Below are 26,307 nucleotides of genomic sequence, written 5' to 3' on the forward strand. Positions count from 1 at the left end.
TTGATTATAATTAATTAACATTCTATGAATACCTATGTGATTCAAGGTAATGTGCTCAGTATTTCTCTTATATTATCGTATTTGACTCTCACCCCCCCAAAAAATACCAACATTGTAAATGAGAGAATTTATAAATAAGTGAAAAAATATATGATTCATATATTTTTGTTTCCAATTTCAGTAAGTAACACTGCACATTTATCTCTTGATTAACCAGGGTCATGAGACACATGTCCTATCCATAAACTCACACTGTGGATAAAGCTAATCAGTTTGGTTGTGGAACAAAATGAATTTAAGGTAAATCTGTTTAATCAAAACTATGTCCAATATTTATAAAAATAGGCAATTAAGTTTAGTGCTGTGAATGATATTGACATTGAAGGGTATCCTTCTCCTTACTACAGATATCTTTCTGATCTTATCCAAGATAATTCACGATATAGTTATCAAATATTCCCCAAACCTTAATTCATATGTCAAATAGTAATGAACCTGTTCCAAACCCTTCTGTATGTAATCATAGTTCGCACAACAGCTCAATTACATGGATGCTATTGGTTGTCTCTCACTCAGAGCAGAGAAAATTGTGGCTCAAAATAATGGTATAACTTGCCTACAGTTACATAGCTTGTGAATATCAAAGGCAGCATTTAACACAGGCAGATTAACTTATCACATGTCTAATTGATTCTGTTTAACCAGACAGAAAAGAAAGACAATATTTCCCATTAAATAACAAATTTAAAAAGTGTTTTAATTAAAAATTATGCTTTTCCCACACATATTTATCTTGTGCTCTTTGCCTATTGAACAAAATGATTACCAGGCCATTTATAAGACTCAATATAATGTTTTAATTTCATTTATTTTACTTTCTAATTTGTGTTGAAAATAAAATTAATCTTTCAATTGTTTAAATCATAGAGCAATTAAGTTCTTTATTTTAGGGCAAAGGCTTAAGTTTTTAATCCCACTTAAAGTTTTTAATTTGTTCCCATTTTTATTTAGCTATAAAGCATTAACTTTAAAAATATATACTTTTTATTGATTTCAGAGAGAGGAAGAGAGAGGGAGAAAGGGACAGAAACATCAATGATGATAGAGAATCATTGATTGGCTGCCTCCTGCATGACCTGCACTGGGATTAAGCCCACAACCTTGGCATATGCCCTGACCAAAATGGAACCACGACCTGGTTTATGGGTCAACGCCCAACCACTGAGCCATACCTGCTAGGCAAGCATGATTTTTTTCATTTTGATTCTGACATTTAAATAACTAACCTATTTATTCAATTGTTGAGAAGGCAGAACTTTTCCATTTTGCAATTGGCACGTCATTTACATTGGTTACTATGCAGTTCCAAACAATGAATATATTCTTATATATATAGACTTATCCGAAAAAGAGAAATATTTCACATGCATTAGGTTTCGTAGAGAAAGTTCTGAAAATTACAAGTCCAAGTGAAAGCAGTAAGTTTATTTTAAATTTAGCTTTAGGCATTTATTAGCTGTGTAATCTTGGGTTAGTTACTTACTAACCTTCAAGATTCATTTCCTTACATATAAAATTGTGCCTACTTCTCAGAGTTTTTAAGAAGATATACTAAGCCAAAGAAGGAAAGTAAATAAATGGATATGTTGATAAATATTAGCTCTTTTCTGAGCCTTTACAACAAACATAAACAAAAAAAACAAAAATACACAAACAGAAAGTAAATCACATATATAATCATTTAATATTGTGATATTTTATTTACGCAATATATATTATCTACATTAATAAAAGAGAAAAATGGTAATTGGCGTACGACGCTACCCTTTTCATTGGCTAATCAGGGCTATATGCAAATTAACTGCCAACTAAGATTGGCAGTTAACTGCCAACTAAGATGGCAGTTAATTTGCATATGTAGGCACAATGCAGGGAGGCGAAAGGGAAAGCAGGAAGAAGCCCCCTGCCACTGAGAGTGATCGGAAACCCAGGGGGGAGATAAGAGCCCGGGGCAGGGCAAAGGCGGCCCTGGGGACACCTTTGCCCTGCCCCCCAGCCATGATCGGAGAATCAGGTGCCTTTTCCGCCCTGGCCAGTGATAGCAGGAAGTAGGGGTGGAGCCAGCGATGGGAGCTGGGCATGGTCGAAGCTGGCAGTCCCAGGAGCTAGGGGTCCCTTGCCTGGGCCTAAAGCGAAGCCCACGATTGTGGGGCTGCTGCAGCTGTGGGTCCCCACTGCCCGAGCCGGACACCTCAGCCAGAGGCGTTAGGCCTGGGCAGGGGCGGAGCCTGCAACCGCAGGGAGCTGGGGGTCCCCTGCCCAGGCCTGACACCTCTGCCGGAGGCCTCAGGCCTGGTCAAGGGGCCGATCCGGTGATTGGTGATCGGAGGGTGATGGGGGTCTACGCCTCTGGCCGAGGCATCAGGCCTGGGCAAGGGGCAGAGCCAGCAATCGGAGGGCTCTCGGGGTCCCCTGCCCAGGCCTGATGCCTGGGCCAGAGGCATCAGGCGTGGGTGGGGGGCAGAGCCAGGGACTGGGGGGATATGATGGTCCCCTTGCCCAGGCCTGAAGCCTGGGTCAGAGGCATCAGGCTTGGGCGGGAGGTGGAGCAAGCGATCAGAGGGAGATGGGGGTCCCCTGCCCAGGCTTGATTCCTGGGCCAGAGGCCTCAGGCCTGGGTGGGGGCCAGAGCCAGTGATTGGGGGGAGATGGGGGTCCCCTGTCCAAGCCTGACACCTCTGGCGGAGGCGTCAGGCCTGGGCAAGGGGCCAATCAGGCGATTGGAGGGTGATGGGGGTCTACGCCTCTGGCCGAGGCATCAGGCCTGGGCAAGGGGCAGAGCCAGCAATCGGAGGGCTCTGGGGGTCCCCTGCCCAGGCCTGACGCCTGGGCCAGAGGCATCAGGCCTGGGCTGGGGGCAGAACCAGTGATGGGGGGAAATGAGGGTCCCCTGCCCAGGCCTGACGCCTCTCTCAGAGGCGTCAGGCCTGGGGAAGGGGCCGATCCTGCGATTGGAGGGTGATGGGGGTCAACGCCTGAGGGCTCCCAGTATGTGAGAGGGGGCAGGCTGGGCTGAGGGACACTCCCCCCTCCCCACACCCAGTGCACGATTTCATGCACCGGGCCCCTAGTATACTATAACATATATTGTACAATTTATAATATTTTAACATCATATATAATTTACACAATAACCTCCATACCAAGATTCTTTTAAAGGAGAAACTTAAAACACCATTTATTAAAAATTACCGTGGAATAATAATGTCTACCATGCCTGTGAGAGGAGAGCAATTTAAATAATAAAGAAGTAGGATTACTATATAGAAAATTACTATATTACTAAAAGAAAACTACCTATGCCTTTTGAGGTAAACCTTAAACTGGACCTCTGTGTTCTTAGTCTCCCTGTGAAAGCAATGCGCTCCATTGCCCTGAGAGGATAAAATGTTGATGAAGACCAAATAGGGACAATACATGACATGGAGTCCTTTCCTATTAGGTTTTTCTGAGAATTATAATCTGAAAATTAGAGCTAGCAGCAGTTTAACTTCTTAGAGTGGTAGTTTGTCCTTTTCTCAGGATGATTCTAATTGATCAGTTCTGTTAACTCTCTTGCCTCCACCACCCTTTACTACTAGTGTCTCACCCTATATTTCAGACCGGAGCCTAAGTAAAGTACAAAAAGAGAATAGTCAAAGGAGGAAGAGAAGAAAATCTGCGTGCGCTCTTTTGGGATTTTCACTGGTTTTGGTAAACAGCTGGTATCCTATGGACAGATTTTCTAGGAGCTCCAGTCTAAAGATTCCAGGAAGGCAGAATATTTTTTCCTGTTGTGACCACTACTATATCTCCAGTGCCTACAATTGTATTTGGAACATAATGGATGCTCAACACAAAAGTTTGTATAAGTGACTGTATGAATCATCACTGCATCTTAAAACCATACCACACGCTGTACCAATTTTTAGGTAATTTCCACACAAAGGTGGAATACTGGCACTAGATGAAAGGTAGATGAAAGGTAGACCTACTTACTACAATGTCTCCAAGTCCCATCTTATTCTAACCACTTATTTGCATGTAACTAACATTTTTCTATATCATGTTGTTTTTTTCTCTTTAATGCTCAGGAGCCCAGGTATAGGGGACAGTTAGGTTCAGGGCCTCAGGACTAGTAGACTTAAGAATGTCCTACTGCTATTTTTGCAAGCTGTAACATGTGGCTGAACACCACCTGTGTTTGCTCTATAATTTGAGCTCAACACCTGGTACCTCCAGGCTGTCCTTGTCTGCACCAGCCTTGCAGGTATGTGTCCTTCCTAGACTCTTTCCCAAAGATCTGCTACACAGGTCTTTGATAATCCCTTGGCTGCTTACTTCTTCCATACCCGATCCTTCTCCCTGGTAGTCCCAGAGTGGATGGATGGCAGCTCTTTGTTACAAATAATAGAACGTGCACTATTTAAGTAAAGGATACCTATTAAAAGAAATAGAAAGTAACTCATGGTATTGAATAAAAGGGCTGTATACACTGCTCTTAGAAACAACAAAAACCGCACCACACACTGGAATATCGAAGAGTTTACTGCTTCTGCCATTATCAGGACAGACTGCATAAGGAAGCTGTTACCCTAGTTGTTGGATTCAGATCTACACTGTCTTGCTGCTATTATCCAAGAAAGAAATCTTCTTTTCCCAAAACTGTACTTGTTTTCCAAAAAGAATTTCATAAAAGACATGCTTGCTTGAATCTGATAGGAGAAACCTAAAACATATCCAGAAGTCTAGCTGCAGGGGAATCTGGGAATGTAACTTATAAATGACAACTCCAGAAAAAGTCTATAAAGAGGAAGCATGCTAATGGTGTTTGGAATGGTTGTTGAGTGAATATTTGAGAACCAATGATATCCATAAACATTTCCAAGAAAAGAATACTGACATTTTTTGCAAAAATATATGCATATACATTTATTAAAAATTCGCATATGCCCAAAGAGTAATGATTGTTAATATAAAGGTATTGGCAAAAGTAGGCTAATAGTTGTGAGCATGAAACACAAAGTCTATTCCTGTATTCTTATTTATTAATTGTCGTATTATTTTCCATATGAACCACTATAAACCTATTTTTACCCAGCTCTTTAAAAAGATTGACAGTAAAATTTACTCTTTTTTTGTATAAGTAAAATTCTTCTAAGGATTATATAAGATAAGGCATGGGAAGCACTTAGTGGAAAAACTGGCAATAAAGAAGTGCTCATAAATGTTAAATATTCATATATAAAATCAAGATAAATCAAGTGAAGTGCCTTACATAGGGCCTGGCACTTATTAATTAGACAGAAATTGTGAATTGCTACAATTAATCTTTTTAACTCTCTGAATTTATTTGACTTTTCAAATGACTCCACATTAACATTATAGAAAGAAAAGAAATTATGTCTTTCTCTCTGCATCTATCTATATGTTGTATATTTATTGCTCTTTTACCATAGAAGCAAAATTAGAAACATCTCCCCTTCCATGAAACATTAACTTGAGGCCATGAACAGGAGAAGCCTATAGGTGCTTTATTCTAATTTCGCTTGCACCCCCAAGGATAAGCTAGGAAAAAACACTCTCTGATCCTGGTTGTGGTGATGGTGGTGGAGTGGTGGCAATTATAAATGTTTACTGAGAAGGTATTATTTTGTTGTTGTTCCCCTACTATTCTAAGTGTTCTGAGAGACAAATCTCCATGGGTCGCTTGCATTTCTGCAAGTCTTAAGACAAGAAAGACTAAATGTTGTTGTTTTTTAATCCCAGGCTTTCTTTTCAGGGATTCTGTATAGTTAATATCGTTGGAAGACAGAAAAAATGCCTCCCTCTGAAGCAAGGGCCAAATAGCTTTGTAATAGAGCAAATGTAATAAAGAAAAGTTTTCTGGCCCTAGCAGGTTTGCTCAGTGTATAGAGCGTCAGCCTGTGGACTGAAGGGTCCCTGGTTCAATTGTGGTGAAGGGCACATGCCTAGGTTGCGGGCTCGATCCAGGGGGTGTGTACGAGGCAGCCAATCAGTGATTCTCTCTCATCATTGATGTTTCTCTCTCTCACCCCCTCTCCCTTCCTCTCTGAAATCAATAAAATAAAATTAAAAAGTTATCAGGACAGGGCAAATGTGTTTCCTGTTCATTAGAAAATATTTCATTCCTTAAGCTGAGTGGGTGGAGGGAGGGGAGTGGTCCTATCTTATAATGCGAACTGCTTCATAGGCAGGTATCATCTGGCCCTCTTCCCATAATCCTGTGGGAACTGCCACAAATGCTGGCACACTCCTTACTGCTATAGCTATCAGTAATAAACTTCTTTGTCTCTGACACGGGAGCCTCATGTCTTTTGCCAGTATCCAGGCAACTGTGAGGCTCACTTGCTAGGTTGTGAAAAGAGTAAAATATCAGATACCGCATAATTTTTGCTATGTTCTCTGCATTTAATCACAAAACAAACCTATCAAGAAGGAACTATAATTACACACATTTTATACAGATGAGGATATCACTACATTCATGTGTACTAGTCTTCCATATGTTTATGTTCAAAGCAACGTCCACTACATCGTATTATAGTCGTCGTTTCGTGAAGCTGCATACATCGTGATAGGAGCATAAGAATAAATATGCAAACACCTCAAGCTTATCTAATATCAGTAGGTCAGATGTCTCCAAGTTTGGAAAATAATGTGGATTATAACCTAGAAATATGCAAAATGATGAGGCAAAGCAAAATCAAAAGGAAGAAAGAAAGAAAGAAAGAAAGAAAGAAAGAAAGAAAGAAAGAAAGAAAGAAAGAAAGAAAGAAAGAAAGAAAGAAAATAAACATGTCTTGGCCTCTGATATTAACATTTCATGAAATTAAAGCTTATTTTTTCATAAATATGTTTCTACCATAGATGTATTAAAAATGGTTGCAGATATTTCAAAGCATATTGAAATAAAACTCACATAAACCAAGAGTTTTCATTCTACTCAGAGGATCATATACTTTATATCATTTAATCCTTAAAACAGAATTTTGTGCTTTATTATATTCATATTATAAGTGATAAAAGGAGATTGAATTCTTAAGTGGGGATAAAAAAAACTGGAGCCTAAGCATGCTGAGTCCACACCCTATGATATATCTTGAGAAGTGTTATATAAATTAGTGCTTCTCAGTGGAACTCTAGTGCTTTGAACAAGAACAGCTGTTTCCTGAAAGGGGGATAATGGAGGGAAAGAGATCCTTGGTTAGCATCTCATACCCTTTTGAGACAGCATGGAGTGACCGGCAGAATATTATGCTAAGGGAAATAAGGCAGTCAGAGAAAGACAAGTATCACATGATCTCATTCATACATGGAATCTAATGAACAAAATAAACTGGTGAACAAAATAGATCCAGAAACATGGAACAGACTAAAAAATCTGAGAGGAAAGGTGGGGGTGGGTGGGTGGGGAGAGATTAACTGGGGAAATTATATGCATATATGCATAGCCAATGGACAAAGACAATAGTGTGGTAAAGGCTTGGGGATGGAAGTGCATATGGGATGGAGGGGGTCAACAAAAAAGATATCTGTAATACTTTCAACAATCAAGATACATTTAAAAAATACAATAGATATGTTTATTAAAGCAAAGGTAACCCTCACCAGAGGATTAGATAGAGATTTTTGCAATACCACTGTCCGTATGTAACCATTTTTCTCTTACTTTCCAATATCCAATGAATAAGGATTCCATGTACCAGTAATTTAAGAAACAATGATATTAAATTTAGAATGACATAAAATTTTCCAGTAAAAACACTTACATCTTATCATCTAAGTAATTAAACAGATTGTTACCCATATAATGAGTTACAAGTATGAAATACTCACTAGCTAGTGTGGCTCGGTGGTTGATCATCAACCTATGAACCACGAGGTCACAATTCTATTCCAGTCAAGGCACACTGCCAGGATTGTGGGCTCAACCCAACTCCCAGTGGGGGCTTTCATGAGGCAGCGAGATCAATGATTCCCTCTTATCATTGATGTTTCTATCTCTCTCTCTCTCTCCCCCTCCCTTCTCTTCTGAAATCAATTTTTTAAAGTATGAAATGTATCCTGCAATTATTTAAAAGTGAAATTATTTTATCTTTAACATAATGGGTAAAATCCCAAGTTAACTAATTCATCAGAGTAGCACAAATGTACATCTACTTTGTCTCATATTAAGTCACTAAATATAATACTACTTACAGTCACAAATCCTTGTTATAGAAAATGTATATCTTTCATACTTCAAAAAATTCGAATAACTTACAAAATACTTAAATACTATTACATTAAATGTTAACTTAAGAACTTTGATTAAAAGGCAGAAATATTTCTTTAAAAAGCAACTAAATATATTTTCTTTAATATAGTCAAATTTTATGTTGAAAGTGCTTGGGGACACAAAGCAAAAAGGGAAAACTGATAAACCATTTAATTTTTTATTGACAGATAAAATAGGAACTTGTGACAAAAAATGTAATTTTCACATGACCATTTCAAGAACTGCTATATCATAAAGACTAACCACTGCAAGTGAAGTTATTTTGTAAAGCTAAATAAATGATGCCATCAAACACCTATTGGTTAATAATACTTGACGTTTTTTGAAACATGGCATTCAACTGTTTCAGGAGAAAGCTTTTGAAATTTTTAGAAAACATTTTGGAAACAATTTTAGCTCTGTTAAAAGTCAATTGTTGATTGAAGGAAGATCACTATTGAGCAGTGCAGGTAAGAAACAATTGAATTATTTAAAGAAAAGCCAATAAACAATATTGATTTGATATTACACACAGCATTAAATTATTATTTATTCAGAGAAAAAATCCAGTTATTCTGGGTTTTCCCCAAATCACCAAACCTATTATGCCTTCATTTATTTTAGATAGCACTGCCTCCTGGTGCAAAGTAAGCTTCACAATTAATCACCCTGAAACCAAAATATGGGGGTTGGCAAAAGTAGTTTTACAATTGTGTGTATGAGAAACAGAATTAAAGTTATTGTAATGATCAGAACCTGCCTGTCTTTTCCAAACGAACAACCTTAATTCTACCTTTGCCCATCCCTGTAAGTGACCCATTGGAGATGATTTATTGGTATGCTTTGGAAAACTAGAGAATATACACAAAATGCGGGGAGAACAATGATGTGTTTGGCATAATATAAATTGAGCCCTTCTTGGTACAAGTGAAAAACACATTCAGATTCTTTTTGAAACCTCTTCTGGTGAATGAGTATTAATAGCATCATTAGGTAGAGGAGGATGTTTGCTACAGCATAAACCATGCATCAGGATCATCTAAAATTGTACCAAGTTTTTAAATAAAAATTTAAAGAATGGATAATAAATATTACCTTAATTCTCAGAGAAAAGTTATTACTTTCAATGAAATCCATACTACTTAAAAGTTATTGAATAAGGCATTTGGAGACATCATTTAGATTATGCCCAGTGAATATAATTCTATTAATTTACTTTTACTTTATGGAGTTATACTTGATAACATAAATTGTTATATATATATATATATATATATAATAACAATTAATATATATTAATTTTTATTGATTTCAAAGAGGAAGGGAGGGGAGAGAGAGATAGAAACATCAGTGATGAGAGGGAATCATTGATCAGCTGCATCCTGCATACCCCCTACTGGGGCTGGAACCTACAACCCTGGCATGTGCTCTTGACTGGAATTGAACCTGGGACCCTCAGTCTGCAGGCCAACATTCTATCCACTGAGCCAAACCAGCTAGGGTATAAATTGTTATATTTTTGAAAGTCTGCCAAAGTATCAATTACTATCCAAGTAATATTATATTTAGTGACTTTCAAAATTTGCAAATATGAATTTTTTAAAAACTCACATTACCACAAAAATTCACAAAACATCACTTGCATGAAGAAATGTTACCATATTTTAACAGTAAAAGACCATAAATGGAACAGATGTCAGCTAATAAAATCAGAAAAGTCTGACAATGTGTTCATAATAATTGAGAATTATATTTCTAATTAATTAGTTACTCAATAATGAATTTATATTCCTATTGTTAAGTTAGGTGTATAGTAAAATGGGTTGAAGTATTTGAGATACTCATATTCTAATTAAAGACTTTCCAGTTAGTCATATGTTATTAAGTTGTACATATACTATATTGGCCCTTTTTTTTGCTTCAAGGTAATCAATAATAACTCATAGAATACATTTCACCCTCATTTAATTTATAAAGTATGTTTTTAATAAAACAAATAGAGTAAAAAATAGAATTATTCTGATATAATGCAATTGTTAAGGTAAAAACTCTAAATTATTGCTCTCATGTTCTTTTACAACATTTAATTGTTTTTTAAGAATAATTTTCACAAATCTGCCATAAGTACACTTATCTTGGGTTTATTTAGAATTATTGTTTACCAAAGCAAACAAATAAATAAAACTATCAATCCTTTTGTTGACATTTTCTTGAGGTGAATTTTCTTGTTTTTAAAGTACTTGGACTTCCTAAGGATTGTAACTATGGAATGCGACAGACAAAACCACATTTTTCACAAATCCTGCAAACAATTGTTTGCCTCAGCAGTAGTTTTCTAAATTGAAATGCCAAGGAACTTAACATTCATAATGTGTAACACTGTAATCTGTTAAAAATATAGTAACTCAATTTCATATAACGGTAAGAATTTCCATTTCAGGTATTACTTATTGTACCAGCTATATTTTATTTCTTAAACATAAAGACATGGAAACAATTAGACAAAGAGTCTAGTAGAGGGCTCATATATATGACTCACCATCTTTTAGTTTTACATAATACCTTCATTTGTTAATGTAATATGTCCAATGGCTTTTAGAAATAAGAATTTGACAGTCCATTCCTATCCACTCACTATTCCCAACTAGCTACCTGACCTAATTTTTAGAGACTTACCCAAAATATAACTAGGAATGAAAGAGGAATGCACTTTATTTTTATCATTTTTGAATGGGAAGAGTGAGAATATCCACTTGAAAGAGAGAAGGGAAAAATTGTGTGATGAATGCAGCTGGGTCTTTCAACTGACTGCAAAGTTAGGTAAATTTTTTTTTCAACTGAGCAAGGGGAAAGCTGATATTTTAGGAGCTTGCTAAAGCATAACCATATGCAAACTCTCCACGATAATATTATCCTTCTGATTGTAGTAAATATTTTTAAATATTTTGGAAAATTAAAAACTCAACTAAGGTGACAGAATTTTAAGCCATTTTCTTAAAATGTTATTATTTCATCTCTGAGAACTGTAGAATGATTATCTTAAATATACATGAATAAAGCAATCACAAATTAAAATAGTCCCCTGAATAATATTGGGAGAGATTGATTTTTTGGGATCCTTATATTAGAATTATTCTTCAAAGGAAATTAATTCCTAGTAATACTTATAAAATTTCCAATCAATATTAAAAGCATAATGTATCATATTTTAACATAGCCATAGTGTCACTGAAGAACAGTGTGAAATATGACTTCCTAAATAGTTGATCCTTTTTCAAAACTGTAGGATTGTCTTCACTTCTCTGCTATTATCTTCAATGAACTTCATGGAAGGATATCAAAATACTGTAAACCTCAAAATTATGTACTAAATATATTAAGCTTTAACTCATCTAAAATAAGGCAATTGAAGCACAAAAATCAATTGAGAAACCAATAGCATATTAACTATTGATTCAAAATTCATTTTATCAGGTAAATTTCATGTAAATGTAATCTTGGGATATATAAAATATGGATTTCATTGGTATTTCAAAATAATTTTAGAATAAGAACTTGTGTGAATGTCAAATAATTAAAGATACAATTGAAAGTTTCAAAATATTTCAATATACATCTCTAATGCATGGAGAAAAGAGGGTTCTATTTTCATTGGAGTGCTTTGGTGTTAATGTAATTCTAAGTTATGAGTATTATGAGGTTGCGATTGTTGTCATGTCAGAAAAAAACCATAGAACACAGGAAATTAGAAGATTAAAGACTTCCTCTGTAGGCATACCTGTTAATGTAATAAACAAGATCTGCCAAATGAGATTTCCAATTTGTCAGAAAGGCCTGAGATTCCCTAACTGATAATTGGTTACTAACATCACATGAAGACATAGCTTACATTTCAAAAATTAGTTATCAAGAAAGGTACAATATTTGATTTTCAGAATTTTTGTCATCTACCAATGGGTAAACTATAGCTTCAATGGCTTAAATGTCTCTTAATATTGATATTCAAAAACATTTTAATGGGTTATCCATAATTTCCAGTAAGATAACATTCCAGATGATTCCTATAAACTGTCAAAACTGTAGAGTTCTTTTAAGTAGAGCTAAGCAACAAGTACTGATGTGACCATGCATCTCTGACTTAGAATACAGTACTCTAGAAGCCATAGTGTGACAGTTCAAAACCATGTGTCAGCCAGTAACAGTAAAAGCAGTGACAAGCATCATCCTAAAAATTGTGTTACATTATAAAAGAAAACATGTTCCTAGACAGCAGTTGGAAAATAATTTCCACTACTTAGGATGGTATGATTTATGTACCCCAAGGCAATAAAGCATCAAGAAGAAAGCTACACTAAACCTGCTTCAATATAACAGAATTATAAATGTGATTTAAGATTCACCTAAAACACTAGGATGTTTCATGAGAAGGAAGATGTGCGCTCAGTATGCTTACAATGCTTACAGAATTTAAATGCACACCATTCAGCACAACTTGGAACAGAAATTCCCTTTTGCAACACAAAAGCATAAAACATTGAGTTAATATGAGTGTTTCGGGGATAAATAAGTGTAATAATTTCACATATAAAATAACAAACCTATCTATAGTTTGCTGAAAAACAACACAAACAGGTAAGATTACCATCTTCCTAGAATCATTTATTAGCTCAATGGCCAAACTTCAAAACTTAACAATGTCTTTATGGTGAAACATGTCTCCCTATGTCTGACTAGAGTTGACTATGCCACAGTAAAAACTATCATTGATTTTAATATAGAAATAAGTATTTTCTTGCTTTTTAATCCTATATATTAAAAGCCTAATATGCCAAGTGTCTAGTCATCCTTTCAACCAATCAAAGAGTAATATGCTAATGATATGCTAAGGCTGCTCAATCGCTCGCTATGATGTGCACTGACCACCAGGGGGCAGACACTCCGACCGTTAGGCTAGCTTGCTGCTGGGGTCCTGCCAATTGGGACTGAGTGAGATGGGTTGGACACGCCCTGGAGCCCTCCCATAGTCCCTCCCCAGCTGGCCAACCTCCCAAGTCCCTCCCCAGCCACAATCGTGCACTAGTGGGGTCCCTTGGCCTGGCCTGTGCTCTCTTGCAATCCAGAACCCCTCAGGGGATGTCGGAGAGCTGGTAACACAGGCCATACTGAGGGACCCCACTGGTGCACAAATTCATGCACTGAGCCTCTAGTAGAAAATAAAAAGAGACAGCAGTGACTAAATAATTGGTTGTCCATGAAATATATTAGAAAAAGTTCATCTGCTAAATCATGGATGTGACAGACCACCAACTCTTATGGACAATGCTCGATGGAGGAATTCCATGAGAACAAATGAGGGAACACAGAAAATTGTGTTAAAGTTTCCCCAAACGGTTCACAATGGTTTTAAAACCACATTGAAGATGAATTCTGTTTCCCAATTTTAACTAAATTTCCAAAGAAACATCAAATCTTTTATAGTTCTTCTCCTTTGCTTACATGAATTTATGAGACTATAATCTTAAAACAATTATTCCTTACCTTTGATTCTTGAACTTTCTTGACTTTTTTCCTGCTGGAATTAAAACAGAAGTAGATCAAAATCTGTATATATGTGTTCAACAGCCTGCTATAAAGCATTAATATAATTAAAGACTTGTCTAAATGTTTTGTTGTACATATACCCAGGAGTGATTGTAATACAATTCTCACCTTAACAAATACTTATGCCAAATCTTTTATTAGAGTAGTAATCATTCTTAGTGGACATAAATTTCTCTAAGAACCCAATACATTATATGAATATAAATGTATAAATAAATGAATAAATGGTTAATGAATAAAAAATAGCTTGTCATGCCTCTCAATGCCTTAGGCTATTCCATTTAATTCAAAAATTATGAATGACGTGTTCAGAATTTGCCTTCAACATCTCTACATTAATCATAAGTTGTTGGTGAGGGGAAGAGTTTAAGAGCAAACAGTGGAGACTTCACTAAAAAACACAAAAGACGTTTCAACTGTCTTTCCTTCAATTTAACTTAAACTTGGTCCCTATCTCACGCTCTGAGGCTAAAGTTGACAACAAATTCTATTACTTATTCAAGGGCTGCTTCAGTCAGACCTGTCTTTCAATTTGACATACTCCTTATTAGTTACCAGGCAACTCCAAAAGAATTAGCTTGTGTTCAGTTTTTAAGTAGAAATTGTGCACTCTATGACTTCTCAATTAATATTCATGCACAGTTTACTCTGTCTAAAAGTTTCAGGGTTGCCAACTAAAAATAACCTTGAATATATTTCTAATAAAAAGTGACAACTGCATATATGTACACACACACATACACACACTGAACTGCAGAACTGTATTAATTCCAAGAAATTTTGATAAAATGTACATACTTAAGAAAAAATATAATTTATGTTGCTATAAACATTAATGCCAGAGTCAAATTTTCAGAAAGTGCATATTGACAAACGTACATTTATTGGGCCAGCTAACCCAATGTCTGATTCTACTAGACTTTAACACTTTTGTGTTCTAAGTCTCTTATCCTAACTCTTCCAGCTTTTGTGTTTGAATGCTAGTCTGTCCTTTGTTAATTAACTGTTTCCAGTTATATTTATTTTTTAATTTAGAGTATCTGTTGTTTATTTAAATTAAAATTTAAATATAAATTACTTGTTTTAAATATAGATTATTCTTTCATAATTATAGGACAAGCAGGCTTACATTTTTCAAAGAGGTATTTATTAATGAAAATACTCTGTCACTCCTCTTTTACTATTCATTTATTTATTTAGTCATTTATTCTTTCAACACATATGTATAAAGGACTTTTATGTGCCAGACACTGCTCCAGATGACAGGATATAAAGGATGAACAAAACGATTTTCAATAATAAAAAAACTAATACAAGTGAAAAAAAAAAAGGATGAACAAAACAAAAAAAATGTCATTATTAAACATACTGGACAATGATAATAAGTATTATTTATTTATTTTATTTTTAAATTAAATGTATTGTGGTAGCATTGGTTAATAAGATTATATAGGTTTCAATAGCCTTAACACATTATTATATTTTATTTGTTTCTTAAAATCTAATTCTCTACTAATACATTTGTATATGCTTAAAATTACCAATGAAAATACCTTTAAATATCCTACAAACTAGAAATGTTTAAGAAGAATGTACTTAAAGAACATAAATTAGCTATTAATTTATTGGACTGGGATATAAAAAAACACATACAGTGTATGATAAGATCACTTAAATATTTTAAAAAGAACAGCATAATAAGTGGAATTTAGGTAAACCAGCATAAAATTAAGTCAAGTTGAGGCACACAGTAGTTTTTAAATGATGTGGTAACTAGACAAACTAAAGTCTAGCCAAATAAAATAGATGACTTTAAATTGGCAGAATGTTATCACTCTGCAAGATATTATTAAGGAATTTTTAAACCTTAGTAATTGAATTTAATGGAATGGCACTTAATAGAATCTGATGATGAGTATAACATAATAATAACTATCTTATGATCAAATATTAAACTAGATATCAGGTCAGAATATTGTCAAACATGGCTTACCTCATTTATTCTTTTTCACTAAGAAGCACATGCTCTCTAGGAAGAGATGCAAACATCTGAATGCTAAGTGCATCATCTCCACCAACACAGCATTGCGTTATAAACATTAGGCCACCAGTGAATTGTCCTCCCATTCTATATGGTAAAGCTTAAATCACTCTAAAGAAAAGGCATCAACCCCAAACAGATGCTCCCCACTAATACCCTTGTTTTAAATTCATACACAATGAATATATATATATATATATATATATATATATATATATATATATATATATATATAAATTTTGATGGCAAATATGCATAAAGGTAAAGGTTACTAATTTTAGAAGTCTGCCTAGTTTAAATTGCTTCTCAGAACTCTTTCCTTCTCTTTATTCTTTGCCAGACAAATACCACCCAACAAAAATTACAAAGTACTAATTTGCTGTAGAATAGTCATGTTCAGTATATATACATAAAATTTCCATGTGATAGGTGATGAAACTATTAAAGTTTTATATTTATTAGAAATATTAAGTAACATGGATTATAAATTCATAAAAGTTGGGAATAAGAGACTATTTTAGTAGAACCATTCCACTGTAAGGTACTTCTATGCCATTCTGATGCACGAATTCCCATGAATATATGAGCTCCTTTCCTCAGGCCCTACACACACACACACACACACACACACACACACAGGCAAACACTTTAAAGAAAAACATACTTTTCTGTGCCTATTTCATCATGAAATGCCTGGAAAATAAGAGATATTGGCAATCATAATGCAGAATATCTAGCCTCCTAAATCTTGGGTATATACTAGTAGATATATTTTCAAAAATTGGAATGGTGAATTTGGTCTACTCAATTTAACCACAATCTTCTTAATGTTTATTTAACACAATTTCCCTTATAATTTAAACCATGTTCTTGATTCATTAATCACTTCCACAACAAGCCTCAACTCTGATCATTCTATCTAAAATAGCACCCTTGTTACTATTTGATTTCCTTGTTTTATTCATTCTTAGCATAATTACTACTTCCAACAATAATATATATTTATTTGTACATGGTAAGCTCCCTTTACTAGAATGTATGTTCCAGAACTAGAGACTCTGCAGTCCTAACTGTATCTGCAAGAGCATTTTCAAGAGAGTAGGCACTATTCCTAACCAAATCTCTGAACTCTAGAATTTAACAACCTGATGAAGGGACAGGCACACACATGAAATATTTGAAATCAAATGTGATATTCAATAATAAAATTATACATACAATCTAGAGAGCATAGTCAAGGAAAAAAATACATTTTTCCTTAACTGAGGCAGGGAAAGGGAAGCTTTGAGAATGTGGATAACTGGAAAACACACAGAGAGCTGAGAATGTAAGGATAACTAATTGATCTCTATAGCAAAGGGAAGGAGGGGATTCTATGCGAAATATACAGCATGAGCAACATTACCAATGCATGAGCGTGCATACAACAAAACAGCAAACAGTGTGAGTGGTAGTGCAGAGTTGGGATAGTAAAAATAGGATGGTAAAGAGACATACACTAGACTTTTATGAAGGAATCTCAAACTAGAACTAAATTACTCATCAAATATCTTCTATATTCAATAATATCTATATTTTCTTACATAAATATTATATATTTTTTAATTTTTTATTTAAATTCTTTATCTTTTAAAGTATTAGATATGTCTCCTCCCTCCCCCCAACCTCTCCCTGGCCGCTCCTACCCCCCAGCACATACCCTGACCTCCTACCACCCTACTGTCTGTGTCCAATGATTATGCTTGTATGCATGCTTGGTTGATCTCTTACCTCCTCCATTCCCCAACCCTCCTCTGCCTTCCCTATGAGGCTTGATGGTCTGTTCCATGCTTCTATGTCTTAGGATCTATTTTTGTTAATCAGGTTACATTGTTCATTATATTCCACAAATGAGTGAGATCATGTGTTATCCTTCTCTGACTGGCTTATTTCGCTTAGCATAATGCTTTCCAGGTCCATCCACGCTGTTGCAAATGGTAAGAGTTCTTTTTGTTTTATAGCAGCATAGTATTCTATTGTGTAGATGTACCACAGTTTTCTAATCCACTCATCCGCTGATGGGCACTTAGGCTGTTTCCAAATCTTAGCTGTTGTGAATTGTGCTGCTATGAACATAGGGGTGCATATGTCCCTCCTGATTGGTGTTTCTGATTTCATGGGATATATTCCTAGAAGTGGGATTACTGGGTCAAATGGGAGTTCCATTTTTAATTCTCTGAGGAAACTCCAAACTGTTTTCCACAGTGGCTACACCAGTCTGCATTCCCACCAGCAGTGCACGAGAGTTCCTTTTTCTCCACATCCTCTCTAGCATTTGTCGTTTGTTGATTTGTTGATGATAGCCATTCTGACAGGTGTGAGATGGTACTTTATTTTCATTTTGATTTGCATCTCTTGGATGACTAGCGACTTTGAGCATTTTTTTATAATTTTAAGTATTTTTTTAAGTTTTATTATGTAAATTTATTTGTATTTACATTTAAAATAAAAATCAGTGATTATTATGGGTAATGTATAATTACATTCATCATTTAAATATAGTCTTAAGCATCAAATAGATTTTTTTTTTAACCAGGAGTGTGAGAGTTCAAGTTAAATTGATAAAACATATGCAAAAACAATCACTATGTAGTGTCAAATACAATCAAGAAGCATTTGTCTAAAGTGTCACAAAGGACGATTTTGGTTGATGGACTCATGAAAGTCATAAACAAACTGGATCTTAAAAGGTGAACAGCATTTATTTAGCTAAACAAATTAAAAACATCCAGGGCAGAAAAAATAACTTGTAGAAACAAGGAGTTAGGTACTGAGATATCTTAGATAGAAAATAATATAGTCATTAGCATAGCATATAATTAAAATAATCAACAGGAAATTAAAAACCCCATACCTGGTGCCCATGAGGAGACATAAAGAAGCTAGGAAGACAGGGGCCGGAGACAGTAGAATCCGGGAACTCAACTGAGCGGAATTACTAAGACAACACAATTGGGCGGGGAAGGAAGGGTGTGTGTGGGAGACAAACTTTAAAATGTCTGAATACTGCTAGGCATCATGCAGACAACCAATCACAAGGCAGTAAGGCGTGTAAACCAATCCCAAGGATGTTGCTAAGGCAAAATTATTTGAAAAGATCAATCAGGAGCTAGTAAGGCTGTCTCCAATGCCTCAATTAAAAGGCCTGCCCTAACCGGTTTTGCTCAGTGGGTAGAGTGTTGGCCTGCAGACTCAAAGGTCCCAGGTTCGATGCTGGTCAGGGTCATGTACCTTGATTGCAGGCACATCCCCAGTAGGGGGTATGCAGGAAGCAGCTGATTGATATGTCTCTCTCATCGACGTTACTAACTCTCTATCCCTCTCTCTTCCTCTCTGTAAAAAATCAATAAAATATATATTTTTTAAAAAGGCCTGTGCTTCCTTTAGCTCTCTTTCTCTTCTCCCTTGAACTCAGTGGGTTCCTGATGATTGTTCCTGTGGTGGGGAGCACTTTCCTGCACCCACATGGCTTATGGTCATGTGGGCCTCCACACATGGACTATTAGACTTTATTTTCTTTCTTTTTTTTAAATATCTTGGAGGAGTCAGGCCCCATCTCTTGGCTCTCATTCTTTTGTTGTTGTTTTTTAATATATTTTTATTGACTTCAGAGAGGAATGGAGGGGGAAAAAAGAAGTCAGAGAAACATCAATGATGAGAGCAATAGGCTGCCTTCTGCACTCCCCACACCAGGGATCGAGCCTGCAACCAAGGCATGTGCCCTGACTGGGAACTGAATCTTGACTTTCTGGTACATAGGTCTATGCTCAACCACTGAGCCACGGGGCCTGGCAGACTATTAGACTTTAATTAGCTTGGATAATAAACTACTCTTGACTGTAACATGGAAAGGAAACTCTGGACACTGGCTGCTCCTGGAACCCCAGCTGCACCTTTTCTAGGACTGGCTTCTCCCAATAAACTTTGGTTCCATTAATAGCTTTTGTCGGCAACTTCATTCTTTGATTTCAAGAGACAAGAACTCAGACGCAAACACCCACATTTTGGTTAAACACACATATATGAGCCCTCCTTTCCATAACAAAGTACAAATTATTTATTTGTTTGCAATGCATACAGATTTGAAGATTTAAAATAATGCTAGGAAAAAAGAAATGTTTGTGTTTTTTACCTAATATATAATCTTAAGATTAAAAAAATGAAAATTCTATAGGCCTTTCTTATAGCATTATTGTTTTATAATATTAGACTTTATTAGAGTTGAAATACGAGAAAATCCTAAAATAAATGTTGATAGGCTACTTTTTTGAAACTATGCATTTGAAAAGGAAAGAAAATTCAATAAAATAAATGAAAATAATTTTTGGAGATTTTATTTATGCATTTCCATATTTTAAAGAATATATTTGGAAATATTTAAGAGAAATACTTAATTTTTGAAATATTATTTATGATTTTCTCTTAAAAAGGGGAGATTGCATTTTTAAAATTGATAATAGACATTGTAATTAGTTTTCAGATACTTTATCCATTTATCTTATTTTTATGTAAATAAATTTGAAATATGGCCCTGGCCAGTGTTGCTCAGTTAGTTAGAGGGTCATCCCATGCACCAAAAGATGGCGGGTTTGATTCCTGGTCAGGACACATACCCAGGTTACAGGTTTGATTCCTGGTAAGGGCGAGTACAGGAGGCAACCAATAAATGTCTCTCTCTCATTCTCTCTCTCTCTCTCTCTCTCTCTCTCTACCCCTCCCCCTTTGACTCTAAAATTTAAGAAATATTTTGAGATATGATTGGAAGGTATTTATATTCTATTATCATGTTACTACTTTAATAAGGTGTTGATGTACAAATTACTCACTTCTAGAATACAGGTTTGCTTGGCATATACATGGCCAACACTGTGCTAGAAGACAGGAATTAACTATGGATAACATGAATTTCTATCTCAGAATTCCAAATTCTAACTAGAGAAACTGATAGCCACTAATTACAAAATAATAATAAAGAATTTATAGTATGATGAAGAAACAAGAATGAGAAGAGTGTCTGCTAAGTGTGGGACAAAGGAAGAATTCACAGTGTTCCTTGAACTAAAAATTAAAGGATGGTCTCTCTCTCTCTCTCTTCTCTTTTCTTTTTTTCTCAGAGAGAGAGAGAATGGACATGGACAGCAGTGTGGCAATTGTAGAGGTTAGGCCGCAGCAGTGGGCAAACTACGCCCCGCTGGCCGGATCCGGCCCGTTTGAAATGAATAAAACTAAAAAAAAAAAAAAAAAGACCGTACCCTTTTATGTAATGATGTTTACTTTGAATTTATATTAGTTCACACAAACACTCCATCCATGCTTTTGTTCCGGTCCTCCGGTCCAGTTTAAAAACACATTGTGGCCCTCGAGTCAAAAAGTTTGCCCACCCCTGGGTTAGGGGGTAGCTGGAGGGGATAAATGGTGATGGATAAAATAAAATAGTTAAAGGACAGCAAAATAATTTGCTGTGGAAAGGGTATTAGATTGTGCAAAGTTACAGAATTATAAAAATTTTAATCCTTTAGGAGAAACTGTGAATAGTTAAGTATTCAACTGTATACTTCTTTAGACATGAGGATAATATAAAAATATATTCAAGAAAGTTTTCTTACTTCTCCAGTAGAAAAGTTATGCCCCCTTTCATATTATAGCTGAAGCTATTTGTGGAAGAGCCATATACATTAAATAAACATCCCAATTATTATAATAGTTTTTATAGTGTGTTTTTGGAGTGTGGAAATAATGATTTTCTCAATACAAATCACTAATGAAATAAATTGGAAAAATATAAATATAAGTCACAAATTAATGATTTTGACATGGGAATTAGTGAAGTCGTATGATTTAAATTGCAGATTTTTAAATGAAAATTCATTTCATGTTTATCCCTCAAAAATTTAGATTTGAAATTCATTAAGTCTGTAAGTAGGCCAAAAGTAAAAGGAACCTAATGGTATCTCAGGTATAGTATGCTTTTTCTAGTATAAAAATTTTACAGAGGCTACCAATAAATAACATTTATTATTGAGAATATACTTTGTATTAAAAAAACACACTATTTTCTGCAATTAGAAAATATGAAGACTTATAGCCAGGTATCCAAAATACACCTAAACTACTGAAAGATATTCTAGGTTCAGGCAATCAGAGGTTTAAGGGGAGAAATAAGTACAACAGAGGTCAACAGCATGGAGTCTAAGCATAAACACACTCAGTGCCTTTCCCAGTAAGCAGAGAGATTCATTACAGGGGTTTATAACAAGATGATTGAGGCTTGGGGAATAAAAATAAAAGAGGGAGAAGAAATTAGGAAAGGGGAAGGAGGAGAAGCAGGAGAAGGGAAAGAAGAAGGAGGAAGAAAGAAACATTAAAACACATAACAGTCTTATTAGTTGGCAAGCAAATTTGAAGTTCTTTACACATATTATCTTATTCTAGGTGACCACTAGTCATGTCTAGCTTTCCCTGCGTACATCCTCAACTTGCGGGTTCATGGAGGTCTCTAGGATGATGACCATTAAAGCACTGTTTGTGGTTAAAGGTATTGGTAAAAATTGAAGTGGTCATTCTTAGGAGAATAGATTTATATGTTGGGATTCAACAATGGAAGCTATAATAAAATGACATGCAGAGATCTTTAAAACAAAGTACTAGTGAAAAATTAATCGATTAGATCAAAAGCAATAATACTATTTATGTAAATCTAAACACAAAAAAAACATAATAAAATACATTTCATAGGAACATATCCAAATGAAAATTAGTCATAAAAAATCAAATGGTTGACCCTAAGGGAAAGAGTTAAGTAGAGAATGAGAATAAAAAACAGAATAGTGAAATAAATGGAATGGTAGATAGACAATTGGTAAGCAGGTAAATAACTAGACAGACAGATGCATACATACATAGATAAATATACATATAAATATACACATAAATAAAAATAAAATATACATATATAAATATACACATAAATAAAAATAAAATAGATAATTCATTTCACCAGATGATGATAACAGGTTCTTAAAAATGTATCTTAAATAACTGCCTTGTATAAAATTCAAACAAAAGATGTATACACTTACATACCTATATATAATTTTTTTAAAATAACATTTGTGACACAAATGGAGATAGTAAGGGAAAATGTCATTTCTAGCCTGAGCTCCAGTTGAGGGGAAAGGCACAGGGAGGAGTAAAAGTACTTTTGCAGTTGTCAGTATGGAAAACAATACAATAATTAATAAGTAATAATATAAGAGTAAACTCTGTTTCGTGTACTCACAACTGTAAATCTATTTTTGCCACACCCTGTATTTCCCTTAGTATTTGTCACCAAGGGCATGTTCTCGTGAGGATTTGGAATACAAATTTATACTACTGATATGAGCACAAAATCTCAAGAAATAAACTTAAACTATTTCCACTTTGGTAGTGCTTTAAGACCCTTCATTGCTCAGAAAGTTTCATCTCCACAAATATACCCTCAACTCATGCCTCACAAGGTTCCCAAAGAAATAAACAAAACACATCTAAATCCAAACTTATGAAGTACACACAAATGTCAAAGGAAGCAAAAAGTGAATAATTATGCGGACCCAAATTTCAAATATTGGCATTACCAGATCTAGAATAAAAATTTAAGAGATGAAAAATATGTAAGGAGATACAGAGAATTATGAGTACATTAGTAAGGTTTGGGACCTTTTCAAGTACAATGACTAGGATAGTTCAAAACAATGTAACCAGTTAGCAACCGAACAGCAGTAAGCTGAATAAAGTTAGAGGACTGGAAGACAAATCTGAATGGGTCCACCAGAGAAACTGGAATCAATCAATGCAATTGCTTTTCACCAGATGATCAGAAATGTTTGAGAACATCACTAACACATCAGCTATGCTTGGATATGCAGAAATCCATAAGATAGCAAACCTACTTTTGATAATGTGTCCTAGAATAATTGCTGCATTATGGGCACTTGGAAAATTTGTAAGAATGCTCCTACCAGCACTATTTACACTAACAAAAATTGGGGAAAATCTATCCTTCAAATGATGAATGTGGCAATTTATAAGTGGATCATTAATTATAGAAAAAATAAAGTGAAGCTATTGGAAACACTATAAATAAATAAAATATGTGCCCTAGCTGGTTTGGTTTTGTGGATAAAGCATTGGCCTGTGGACTGAAGGGTCCTGGGTTCTATTCCAGTCAAGGGCATGTACCTTGATTGCAGGTTTGATCCCCAGCCTGGTCGGGCTCCCGTGGGAGGCAACCAATCAATGTGTTTCTCTCACGTGGATGTTTTGCCGTCTTTCCTCCTCCCCTCTACTCTCTCTAAAAAAATCAACGGAAAAATATTCTCCGGTGAGCATTAACACAAAAAAGTATCTAACAAATACATTCTATTTTATAACATGAAAAAAATCACTATTTATTGTTCATCAACATAGCCATATATACTATACTTATAATCACATACTTATCACAAAATTCAAGCAAATATTTACTTTTATTTATCTTCATTGTTTAAAGTATTACAGATGTCCCATTTTCCCCCATTGACACCCTCCTCCGCAGCTTTCCCTCTCCCCAGACCTTCACTGCACTAATGTTTGTGTCCATTTATGTTTGAAGAGGTGGTCAGGAAAAGAATATTGGGGAGAGGTACAGAAGGGCTTGAAAAATATTTTTAACATCTTTTTTTCTTATTCTGGTGTTAGATTTGTAGAGGTGTATTAAATTATCTCTTTATGTTATTGTTTATCAGAAATATTTTCTAATAAATTAAAGGAAAAAGAAATTTATTTAAATGCCAAATTCCAACAAACTACTAAAAAGACTTACTTAAAACATCTGCTATTAATTTCATTAGCATAGAGAAAATATGTTGGTAAGTGAAGACATTTGATACTGTGTGTCTGCACAGGCATATGATTTCAACTGCTGCTTAATATAAAAAGACGTGTGCAGCAGGTTGTAAATAGGTCCTGAGGGATGAAACAACCCAGCTGGAGTGTGTGGCCCACCTGCCCAGTTAGCACTATGGCTGAAGCTGCTGACAAGCAGTTTCTATTTTTATCTAATCTTTAAATTTCAGGAACCTCATTTCACTAAATCATAGCTTTCCAGTAGGATTGTAAAAGCTTTCCCTCTGCTTATTCATTTTTAATCTAGATTTCCCTGAAGAGCTGTCTGTACTTATAGATGGCTACTATCCTGATAAACTCTTCACATCCTCTGCCATTACGTCATTGGGAAAATAAACCAAAACCACACACACAACAAACAACTCCCCAGCTAAACTTTAACAAAAAAGAATGAAGAAAAATTTACTGGTTTTCATTATATTAAAACTTAAATTGTAAAAAGATTTAAGAATTAGTAATTTTCTATTGTTTTAATATTGTTGCTTTATGCATAAATCTATTTACAACTACTTGGTCAAGTTTGCTTAAAAAGGCAATAAAATGCACCCATGAGTTTGTTAAACATTTCTACACTTGCTCTTTAAACGTTAGCTTTATTTCTCTTTATAGTCAATGTATTTTTATATTTAAAAGATAAAGTGCTGTGGTGTTGGCAATGGCAAGATAATAGTATAAATAGTATAACAAGTGCACTCTGAAACAGTGTGACATATTATGAGAACACTTTAGTATTTAACAAATTACACATGTGTGTGCATTCTTAAATGATTCCATTCATAGTTGGCAGATAAGACAGATATATACAATGATTGTGAGGATTCATGTAAGTAATGAGTGAGATACAAGAAGATGAGAAAACAGTGATAGATGAAGAACTCATATGATTTGTTCTTTAATATAAGTGATGAGGAGGCCAGCTCATTTCCAAGAGTTAGGAATAAGACTAGACTGGGAATATGGAAGTTATGTCTCAATTGATCACCTTTAAAAAAGCAAGGATATCAAATGACAGGGAAATATATCAGACTATATGCCAGTTTTCCATAAGTGAGAATGAATTTGATCAACTTTAGATTTTCAATGTGTCTTCTATTTAGGTAGAATATTTTTATATTGACATACAATTTAAATGGAGCTAGATATCTAAAATAATACAAGGAGGATTTACTATTGCGTAGAGCAGTGATGGAGAACTTATGACACACGTGTCATTTTTTGGTTGATTTTTCTTTGTTAAATGGCATTTAAATATGTAAAATAAATATCAAAAATATAAATCTTTGTTTTACTATGGTTGCAAATATCAAAACATTTCTATATGTGACACAGCACCAGAGTTAAGTTAGGGTTATTCAAAATGCTGACACGACGAGCTCAAAAA

The 26,307-nt window shown here is 34.9% G+C and overlaps 1 protein-coding gene across 4 annotated transcripts in view; it reads right to left on the reverse strand.

The window, feature by feature from the left end:
• FSTL5 (follistatin like 5) overlaps positions 1-26,307 on the reverse strand; it is a 596,568-nt gene that overhangs the window by 466,762 nt on the left and 103,499 nt on the right. For 2 of the 4 annotated variants that reach the window (XM_059697754.1, XM_059697752.1), the window contains exon 3: positions 13,859-13,889. In XM_059697754.1, coding sequence (XP_059553737.1) covers positions 13,859-13,889 — 31 coding nt within the window. Of the gene's footprint in view, positions 1-13,858; positions 13,893-26,307 lie in introns of all 4 variants that reach the window. The other 2 variants (XM_059697753.1, XM_059697751.1) reach the window with 1 other exon arrangement.

Source organism: Myotis daubentonii, chromosome 5 (assembly GCF_963259705.1).
Source record: "Myotis daubentonii chromosome 5, mMyoDau2.1, whole genome shotgun sequence".
In the NCBI taxonomy this organism is placed as follows: domain Eukaryota; kingdom Metazoa; phylum Chordata; class Mammalia; order Chiroptera; family Vespertilionidae; genus Myotis; species Myotis daubentonii.